At 31.8% G+C, this 11,183-nt stretch overlaps 2 protein-coding genes across 3 annotated transcripts; one reads left to right on the top strand and one right to left on the bottom strand.

Annotated features, from left to right (window-relative positions):
* The first annotated feature begins 180 nt into the window (after positions 1 to 180).
* Positions 181 to 1,840, top strand: LOC115245343 (replication termination factor 2). The gene is made up of 3 exons (XM_029823625.1): positions 181 to 477; positions 864 to 1,247; positions 1,345 to 1,840. The coding sequence occupies exons 1-3, from the start codon at positions 409 to 411 to the stop codon at positions 1,735 to 1,737; spliced, it is 846 nt and encodes a 281-aa protein (XP_029679485.1). The 5' UTR covers positions 181 to 408; the 3' UTR covers positions 1,738 to 1,840.
* Positions 1,841 to 2,034: 194 nt separating this feature from the next.
* LOC115245342 (membrane-bound transcription factor site-1 protease) lies at positions 2,035 to 7,793 on the bottom strand. Of its 2 annotated transcripts, none has more exons than XM_029823623.1 (12): positions 6,876 to 7,793; positions 6,432 to 6,773; positions 6,062 to 6,246; positions 5,487 to 5,784; positions 5,222 to 5,373; positions 4,520 to 4,800; positions 4,352 to 4,454; positions 3,974 to 4,232; positions 3,615 to 3,889; positions 3,261 to 3,544; positions 2,835 to 3,108; positions 2,035 to 2,495 (listed from the first exon to the last, which is right to left on the bottom strand). In XM_029823623.1, the coding sequence occupies exons 1-12, from the start codon at positions 7,407 to 7,409 to the stop codon at positions 2,129 to 2,131; spliced, it is 3,354 nt and encodes a 1,117-aa protein (XP_029679483.1). In that variant the 5' UTR covers positions 7,410 to 7,793; the 3' UTR covers positions 2,035 to 2,128. The 2 variants fall into 2 exon arrangements, with proteins under 2 accessions (XP_029679483.1, XP_029679484.1); XM_029823624.1 differs by having other exon boundaries at positions 6,432 to 6,783; positions 6,876 to 7,057.
* Positions 7,794 to 11,183: the final 3,390 nt, after the last annotated feature.

Here is an 11,183-nt window from a genome sequence, read left to right as displayed (position 1 = left end):
TTATTTGATGGTCGATTTTTTTTTTCAACATCGCTCATCTCTACTATTCACTAGTCCAAGATGCACGTAGAAAAGGACATACTCTGTTTCGTGCCCCTTGCGTTCTCTCTCGGTCTAGATATACTATGTCTATGGTTTGTTGTGTGTATGTGCTGTGTGCGCATGTGTGTACATACTTTTCGGGGCCATGATTTCGTAGGAGTTAGCGGTCTAGTAATATATAGAAGTCTGTGGTGATAGCTCTAAGCAGTCTTTACTATGTCTATGATTGTATATGTTTAGTTGCTAAATTTTATAATATTATCGCAATATTACATTGGTTGTGCGACGATTTTTACAATATTTTCACAATAAAATATATTGTAAATATATATTTCTCTCTCACTCTCGCAAATTATAAAAACTGTTATGGGTTGCGATGGTGGTACTATTCCTCGTAGAGATGAGCTCGTTAGAGTAAAAAAAAAACCTGAACAGGTAAGACTAAAAAGAATTGATATAATTTTGTTTGTTGTTTTGTAGAAAAACCAAATATTGAATTTTATGGAATTGTTTTTGAGTATCTAGAAATTGGGAATTTTTTTACTTTAACATTATTTGTTTACTTCTAATTTTATTTTAATTTTTTTAATGTCTTTCTTTGACTCCAGTTATTCCGTAGTTTATGGCATAATCATATTTGCAGTATAATAATAAAAATTAATACTGCTTATTTAATTAAATTTTTTTGATATCTTCCTTTTTCTTTTTCCGTGTATATGTGTCTATCTGCATATACATATACATTCACATACATATATTGCATTGTGTACCATTATCATCTACAAGAAAACAATATTTAATTAATACTTAATTATTTTTAGAAAGACAAGCAAGCAGAGCTAGCTTTCAAATGGAAGCATTGCACAATACGACAATTGCCATTACAACTACCAATTGTGGGTTGCAGTTTGGGTCGCTTATATAGCAAGGAATCTGTGTTAGAAGGTCTTTTAGATCGCAATACGCTTCCAGAATCTGCTGTACATATTAAACATTTGAAAGATGTAAGGAACCTCAATTTGACACCAAACCGTGCATTTGATGGTGATAAAGCTGAAAAAGGAGATGGTTATACAGATGGAGGCAAAAGTCCATACATTTGTCCAGTGATTGGTTTGGAAATGAATGGGAAATACAAATTTTGTTTCTTATGGTCGTGTGGTTGTGTGATGAGTGAACGTGCTCTCAAAGAAGTGAAGAGTATGGTAAGTAAAAAATCTAGTATTAGTAAAATGGAGAGACATTAACTAAATGTGAGTTTGAGATCGTAACAAGATTTACAAAATGTCAAATTTCTTATAGACGTGTCACAAATGTCAACAACCATTTGAAGAAATGGACATTGTCATATTAAATGCAGAAGGTGATGATCTAGAACTTATGAAGAAACGTGCAATAGTTAGGAAAGTTAACCAAAAGAAAAAAAGAAAGTTAAGCAATGATGAACTGACAGAAGAAAAGAAAATGGACGAAGTACTTAAAAAAAAGATAAAAAAGGAGGACAAAGTAATACCTAAGCTCAGTAATGATCAAAGTGAAGCTAATGATCCTGCTTACAGAAAAGCTAAAAGCGATTATAGCATTGCAAAAGATCCTAAGGCATCAGAAGTTTTTAAAAGTATCTTTACTACTCATAAATCAGCTGCAGACCAAGATAGAGCACATTGGATTACTTATAATCCATTTTATAACTAATTATATATATATATATAAAAGTTCAAAATTATTTTGTTGAAAATATTATTTAAAAAATGAAAAAACAATTATAAGTGAAAACAATAATTTAGAGATTTATAAGTTCAAAAATAAAGTAAAATGTTTAATTTTAATTTTAATTTTAAATTGATTATGTATAATTTTAGTAGAGGTTAATAAGGGTAAATAAAGGCAACTTTTATCAAAATAATTGATATTATCAACAAATTTACATTGGATATACATTTTAAAGGCACATAATATAAATTCTCTTTACTAATTCATATAGTTCTTAGAATTGAAATAAATGTCTAAAAAATTTATATTAATTATTAGTATTAATTGTATTTTATATATAATATAGTGTGATAATTCTTATAAAATTATAAAATTACATTTGTGCAGGTATTTTACGCATAGCAATAGTTTGAATGACTCTACGTATTTTGACAATTGTACGTTTTCTGCAAGAATGTCTCTTTGACCCCAAACATTTCCATCGATTTAATAGATACACAATAAATATCACTATAATAATCATTACTGCTATATATTTCAATTTATATCCAACCAATCGATTATCTCCATGATTTTCTGTCACATCATAACTAATGTCACTGTCAAGATGTTGCATTGTAGGAATACTAGCACCCCCAACTCTTCTTTTAAGCCACATAGTCTCTGTATCCTGTAGTACTGAATTTACTGCGCTTATAGTGTCTCCTACAGATAATAGTTTTTGGGGCTTGTAAAGATTTCTATAAATATAAAGAAAATATTCAAATATATACAGAACCTACAAAAATCTGAGGACAAGTAATAATGATAAAATAAATATATAATCTGCTTGAGCACTGCATCAGAGTCGTCCATTTTTTTAAACTGTAACTTCTATTTTATCTATATTTGCTTTATAATTATAGAGCAATTAAAATTTAATTACGATTTCAAACTTAATGTTTCGACTATTTTTATCTAACATACATTTACTTTGTCAGAGTTAAGATTAGAACAAAAAATATTTGACAAGTACAAAGTTTATGTAATATTTAAAATTGAATCGACATGTATATATGCAAAAGTATGAAATAACTTACATTGGCACAGATTCGTTGACTAACACTGGTACAGCATAAATAGGGATGGGGCATAATGGAAGAGGTTTGAAAGTGCCTGCTGGCCCATTGGTCATCAATACTTTACTATGATGACTAAAATGATTTCCTTCCATTCGACGTGGTAATTTTCCAATCTCTATATTACTAGTTGTTTTAATAGTTTTGTGTTTTCTTTGATTTTCATTCATAAAAATAGTAGGTATATAACCTGTTGTCGTGTATTCTAAGATAGCATCAAGCATCCAAAAACAAGCTAAAAATGATGCATATTATAACTTGTAAAATATTTATTAAAAAAGTTATAAAACTTGAGATAATATCTATAAAATGTAATATTATTTAATATTAATTTTTTTTTAATATTGATTGTTTATAACATCAATATTCTGTTCTTGCAATACAAACATTTTTGTAAATGACTGTCATCAATACAATTTGAATCTCCATAAACAACGAGTCTACCAGGCATAGTACTTGTCTGTTTTTTTATATAATTCTTTTTATTATTCTCATCTGCTGGTGCTTCATTATTAGTTTCATCATAATGTGCTGCTTCAATATCTTTTTTGCTAGCAACTTGTAAAAGTCCAAGAATTGGTACAAGTGTAGATGTTCCTGATTCTTTTTCCAGGAATTCTTGACCTTGATCATGTAACTCTGCATATAGAATGATTCCATCCTTTGGAAATCTGGGGATACATATAAAATCTTATTGTATAGAATTTTTAAAAGCTGTTTTCCGTGCACAATATTCTTTACCTAATTAGTGTAGTGCCAGACGCGAATGTAACTGGCGCATGTTGACCAAGGGTGAACTGACCACTTCGTACGTCATCACCAAATGCCACACCCCAATTAGGATAAAGAAGATCATTTATAGCTGGAATATTAGCACCTCCTGTCTCAGGTATCCACCATCGACGAGTATTCTCATCATAGAATCTGATTTTTTGCATGACTGTTGTATTATACCAGTCTGCAAATATGATAACTGAAAGACCATCATTTTCTACATCTCGCTTTAATTTAGCTACCTGCAGTTGAAAACAATTTGTCATGCTAATATGTATATACATAAAAGGCTCAAAAAGAAATATGATCTTTTGGTAAATGCATACTTCTTCAGGAAAAAATTCTTCTTCTGTATCTACAATAAGTAGAGTACCATAATTCTTCGCATTAAAACAAGTAAATGGATGGCCTAGCACTTCGAGATAATATCCAGCATTACGTAAATGTTGATACATGTCTTTAAAATTAGTGTGTATATGATCTCCATTCCAATCGAGCGGATCATGCTTTACACGTAAATCATCTCTGGGGAAATATCCAGGCGGATATCGCAAATTATGGTACTGATCCCATAAAATACGTTTACTGAAAAAAAAATAAGAGAGAGAGAGAGAAATATGAATAATTAATTAAACATATAAAACATGTGATACAATACATTCAAAAGTAATATATATCAATTATCATATATTATATGTACTTACTGTCTGGGAGGTGTAGGTATAATTTTTGCTTGTAATGGAAGTTTTACTACCGATTGTTGTGATTTACCTGCTCCATCACTCTCAATTGTGAGTGAGATATGGCCTAAAAATATAATCTATTATAGTATACATATATGGTTTATTAGAAATAAAATTAATATTATAAACCTTGTACGATGCCTTGCCAGTTCTGAGATGTTGATGGAACCGTTATAGCAACTGCTAACCAGCCTGACCATGGCCATAAAACATCACTATATGTCATTGCTACATCAATACGTTCACCATTGCCGTTACCGACGTACGGATGCCAAGTAAGATTTACTACATTTCCAGCTACACCCAAACCGTTTATTATAGTTATATTGATTATTGTTGGCATACCAGTATGGTACATAGCTTGAGTACAGTACGGCCACATATACTGACACTCTGTCAAATCTATATAACTAGTCATTTAACAAAAGCAAGAAATTAATTACTGCATCATTAATAATCAAGATTTTATATAATATTGCTTAATATTATTTATTTAATTATTATTTTTATTTTATATATATAGCCAATATACATACACATATGGCATACATATCAATATACAGAATAGTCTATTTTAAATGTTTGCTAAAGATATTTAAAAAATAATACACACATTTTCGAAAAAAATTTTTAGACAGAAATATTACTTGGTTTGAGAGAGATGATAAAAGTCATGATCTTTTCATTGGAAAGAATAAAATAAATGATAATTACACATACACATGCATGCAACAATGATCAATTTATACAGTTAGATACTCAATATTTAGATATTAAGATCAAATAGTAAACAAGAAAGAATGTATTTTTTATATTTAAAGAAAAGTTTACCTTGGGTTGAGTGTAACAACAGGGGTATAGGATTGTAAAAAACGAAACGCTCGTAGGAGATCTAATTTTCCCGCTCCTTGTTCGAACATACCAATCCCAGGTAAGCGGCGGGCTGAATTTAGCAATGCTTGTTTCATACTTGCTGGGGTTATCTTATAAAAATTTATTATTATATATTATTATAAGCAGCACACACAATAAGATTTTATTTCATAATGCTCTGTATGTCAAATCATGAACGTGGAAAATTGATGCATCTAATTACCTTCTTTTTAATAAGTCTAGATTCATTTGTTTGTACAAATGCACTAGCTAATAATGCAACTGCACCAGCAACAACAGGACTAGCAACAGAAGTACCAGAAAGAGGTCTACACCCGTTCTGTAAAGCGGACCCTCTTACCCCTGATCCATATGTGACAAGATCAGGTTTAACTCTACCATATCCATATGGTAATTCCCATGTGGTCATACCGCGCGAAGAAAATCTCGCTAGTTGATCATCCCAATTAATGCCTCCTACGCCAATTACATCCATTTGATCGGCGGGATTATTTAAGGTGCTATATAAACAAAATAGCATGACATACAAATATGTACAAATCAATACTCATACTTTTTTTCTAAATATATAAGATAGTAAAAAAAGGAATGCTTATCAGAGAGGGCTTTAGAGAGTAATATTCATTAAACTAAATAAAAGTATTCAATTAACAAAAGTCGAAGTCATTTTTTTAAAGATAGAAGCAATTTTCATATTTGATAATACAAATTTCTAATTCTTGTATGAATCATTTTTTAAATATTTTAATATAGAAATTGTAATATTATTTTATTTACCCATATAAAGGTCCATCATTGCCAATCGCTGATACCATAATGATACCATTAGCTGTAACTTCCCATACTTTATCAACAAATGGTTGGTCCATGAAGTCTGGACCACCAATGCTTAGATTTAACACTGTTACTTCACGAAATATAGCATGATTAAATGCATCCAAGAACCATGAAGTATAAGATACCTGCCATAAATTTGAAGATATTATTAGATAACAATATATTATTACATAACAATATAAGTGTTAATTTGTGTTTGTATGCCATATTATTTTGTTTACATAATATTTTAAACAATTCTGTTGATGAAATTTTTTATATAAAATAATTTCATAAAATTAAAAGTAAAAAAAGTATGAGAAATAGATACCTGAGCATTCGTAAAAACACGAAAAATGTAAAGCTCTGCATCTGGAGCAAAACCCAAACAATCATTAGAAGATGATGCAATAACACCTGCTACAAATGTACCATGACCCAGACCATCCTCCTGAGTATTTTCATTTGTCCAATTTATTCTTTCTTTGATGTTTTTAAAATGTGAATGACTAGCAGCAAGTCCAGTATCAAATATTGCTACTTTTATATTTTTTCCAGTAATGCCCATCCTCCACAATGTATCAGCTTCAAGTATATTTGTAATCTGTCTTGGTATAACTCTTAATAATCTTCTAGATGTATGTCGATTTATTGATTGTCTAAGTTGAATTTTCTGAAATTTTCTGTTATATTTAATACTAAAATCTCATACATATACAAAGTTGTCTCAGTTTGACATAATACTCTTCAGAATATTGATAATTTTGGAACTTACATGAGAAAAAGGGAGATTATTGATCCTTTTCTTGGAGTTTTCATATGCTAAGACGTAAGAATCACTTGTGTTAATAAACTTTAAAGTTCTATGTATAAGTCTTTGAGGTGTCACTGTTTTTATAAGTGGATGGTTATTTAGAGCTTTTAACGCTTGGTATTGATCTATTTCTTTTAAATTCACAATATCAAAGTCGCTAGGATATTTGGATGCTGCATTATTACGGGGTATAATTTTCCAATTTTTAATATCAAATGAGCTTAACACAGCTTTTAAGTAATTCTCTCGTACATCTGCTTTGTAATAACCTTTAAATTTAACTATGTATTCATTTTCAACTATGCTAGAAGAAAATATAACTTTTACCTCCTGCATATCACAGCAGGAAGTGCTTGAAGATACATCATACAGTAGAGATTTAGTAGTAACATTATCATATTTTTCAAAGATGTTGTTTAAATGATCATGGCTTGATACAAAAAGAATATTAAATAATAACAAAAGGACATGTAGCAAGCATATGTGCAACTTCATACTATTAATATTGGCTGAGTTCTACGTGTCATTCTAAGGTTATAGCGTACTCAGTAAAATTTCTCTTGTAATAATATTTTTATCAGTCCAAAGAGAGTGACGATATTTGAGAGCTTTCTTTCTGTCCATTAGAGAATACTCATCATTCTTTCATTTTCGATAATTATGTGTTAAACATCGATTAATAGTTTCTGTATTCAAGTCGTATTGCACTTCAAATTTTATGGCTTTGGAATAATTATCCAACCGAAAATAATTCTGAAAATAGTCATGGACGTTCGCACTTCTCGTCCTTTTTTCCAATTCTTTTATATGTAATTCTTCAGTTTCTTTCACACATCCTAATCTGTAAAATGTTGATAGACAAGCTCTTTTTTTTTTTTTTTTTTTNNNNATGCATTGAGATTGAAATTTGACCAATCAGGACAAGGAAATATTAATTCCTTTTATCTTGATTGGTCAAATTTTAATTTTCAATACGTAGGGCGTTTTGCAGCAAGGTACACAGATGACACAGGGGCCATATTCTTGAAAAATATCGCATACGATATTTGTCATTGCGCAACTAAAACGTATCGGAAAATAACTGCGCAATGATAAATATCGTATGCGATATTTTTCAAGAATATGGCCTCAGTGTATTACACATTATCACATGATTGGCTGTCAAATGAAGAAATTTAAAATATAGCCAATCGCGTGATAATGTGTAGTACACTGGTCTAGTTTCCACCGAAGTATTAATTCGCATCTAGTGCGGCGTAGGACTAAATTTAAGTCGGTGGAAATACGACTGACTGCGTTCATTTCACTCTCACTCCGATCTACAAGCTTTGTCGGAGTGGCAGCAAATTGACACGAAATCTAGACGATGGAAACGCTTGAAAGTAGATGGTGCCAACCTTTACTTTTCATTATTTCGTAACCATCAATATATAGTCGATATATAGTCTATATGTTGATGTTCGTAACAGTTACCGTTTGTTTGTATTAATTATCAAATGGAAAATAAACGAGAAATTTGTCATGGATTATGTTTATTTACATTCACAAGCAAAAGTTAAGTTGGCTCTACTGAAATATCAATCTTCCTCACTTCTATTCTACTTCCAGTGGAAACAGTACGTTAAATTCGATGCGCACCGAAACAGAATCGGATTGACGACTTTGGTGAAAATTAGATCTGTGAGTATGTTTCCATCGGAGGATTCGAATCGGGTCAGAGTTGAGGCAGAGTCGGGTTGGGATGAGCGTTCTTACGGTGGAAACACCAAACTTAAAGTTGAACTCTACCCAATGGGATGTTTCCACCGTAAGAACGCTCATCCCAACCCGACTCTGACTCGACTCTGACCCGATTCGAATCCTCGATGGAAACATACTCTGTATACCTTGCTGGAAAACGCCCGTAGACTGATACGGGTTTTAAGCCGGTATTCATAGTCAGTTCTTATATTTAAGACCGTCTTAAGTACAATCTTAAGATGTCATATACCAATCATAGAGCTGTATTAGCATCTTAAGACATTACTTAAGACGGTCTTGAAATAAGAACGGACTAAGAATACTAAAGTAAATATAAAGACAAAAGATATATATATAAGTAATTATGTATTTTATTTATAATTATGGTGATATTAATTGAATATGTATATAATTAATTAAAAATGACAGATTTCCTAACCTAATAAAATTTTAAAAATTTTATTAATTCTTCCATAATAAATAAATAGTGATTTTAATTATATATTCATAATTATACATATATAATCATAATTATTCATATATAATCATATACATAATATAATCATATATTCATACATAAATACATACATACACACATATGTATGTGTGGTGTGTGTGTGTGTATAAAACTTATTTTCTTTATATTTGTGTGCAATAATATTTATAGGCAATATCTTCTTCACCTAATGGAAGCTGCAAAAAGACGAAAATTAGCTGCAGTTGCTCTTCTTCTTATTGTAGAAAGAGAAAGAAAAAAGCAACAAGACAAAAGAAAGGTTTGGGTCAGATAATGGCTGCAACGTAGAAATACAATTTGCAATACTTTAACAATGCTACATAAAGAACTGAGATTTGTAATATATACATATGTATATATATACATTTATACATTAACATATTTCAATTCTCATTTGTAATGTCGATGGCTTGCTTGCATTTGAATTTGCCTTTCAATTTATTATTCTTTGGTTTTAATTTAAAGTTATGTTATTTATTGTGTAGTATTGAAGATCCAAGCTCTTTCCAAAATTATGTACGTGTGGAACAACTTGTGCTTGAGGAGTTATTACATGCTGTTGCATTTCTAATTGAAAAGAAAGATACTGTAATGAGGCAAGCTATCCCTGCCCGAGACCGATTAAGTATTACATTGCGATATCTTGCCACAGGAAATTCATTCCAGGATTTGTCATATTCAGTACGAATCGCTCCTAATACATTATCTCAATTAATACCTGAGACATTAAGAGCTATTGTTAAAGTACTTGAAGATAGAGCTTTCAATTGCCCATCTAATCGAGTAGAATGGCAAGTTTTGGCAGAGAAATTAATTACATTGTGGTAATTTCCGCATTGTATAGGTTCATTAGATGGAACACATATTAATTTCCGACCACCAAGAAAAGCAGGTTCTATATATAGAAATTATAAAGGAAAAGATAGCATAGTCCTTCTTGCTCTTGTGGATGCTGAATACAATTTCATATTTGTGGATGTAGGAAGAAATGGTCGCATGCATGATGCTTCTGTATTCCAAGAAAGTCCTTTGGCTGCACAATTGTATTCTGGAACATTAAATTTTCCTTTGCCATCCTCTTTGCCTGGATACGATGTTAACGTACCATATGTGATTGTAGCAGACGATGCTTTCCCTCTTAAGACAAACATAATGAAATCATATCCTGGACGCGTTTTTACTAATGAAAAGAAAATTTTTAACTATAGATTGAGAACAGCACGTAGAACGGTAGAAAATGCCTTTGGCATTATGGCTAATAGATTTCGTATTCTTCTGAATACTATATCTCTCTCAGTGGAAAAAGTAGAATTGATTGCGTATACTTGTTGTATCCTACATAATTTTTTACTAAAAAAGAAAGCACATTCTTATATCTCTTCAGAATTGAGAAGTAATACTTCTGATAGGATCCAATCAAATTTGGATAGTATATCATATCAATACGGAAATCATTGTACTGATAGAGCTGCTACTATCAGAGACCATTTCTGCACATATTTTGTAACGGTTCACCTTTCCCGTATGCCGCGGATCAAGGCTCGCCGGTGCCAGGATTCGGGAGAAGGGGGAAACTCCAACTTACTTGACCTCGGTATAAGCGGTTTAAACAATTATGTTTATTTAAGCGATTCTCAACATCTAACACTGAGCTGTATTATAAGTACAATGCAACATGCGGGAGCGGTGCGTACAGAGTTTCGCGTGTGGCTGGTGCGCGGGGAGCTCGTGAAGCGAGCGTGGCTCATGCGGACGTGTTCTGCGTTCGCGAGGTTCGCATGCAAGCAACTATGGTTATTCTAAGCGGAACAGAACAGATCTTAAATGCTACGGGTGTCGCGTGGCCTTCGTTCGTGGTTCCAACGGCCTGACTACCTTATCCTTAGAAGGACGGGGCGTCGGCACTTTCTGCGGCCTACCCTTAGAAGGGCTGGCGCGCTTGTGTAGTCTGAAGGCCGTGCGTACAGGTGGAGTCGGCTCTACAATTATAATGCGCGGTATATACAGTGCGG

The sequence above is a fragment of the Formica exsecta genome, unplaced genomic scaffold (genome assembly GCF_003651465.1).
Source record: "Formica exsecta isolate Colony F162 unplaced genomic scaffold, ASM365146v1 scaffold948, whole genome shotgun sequence".
In the NCBI taxonomy this organism is placed as follows: Eukaryota; Metazoa; Arthropoda; class Insecta; order Hymenoptera; family Formicidae; genus Formica; species Formica exsecta.
This window is presented reverse-complemented; position numbering and strand designations above follow the sequence as displayed.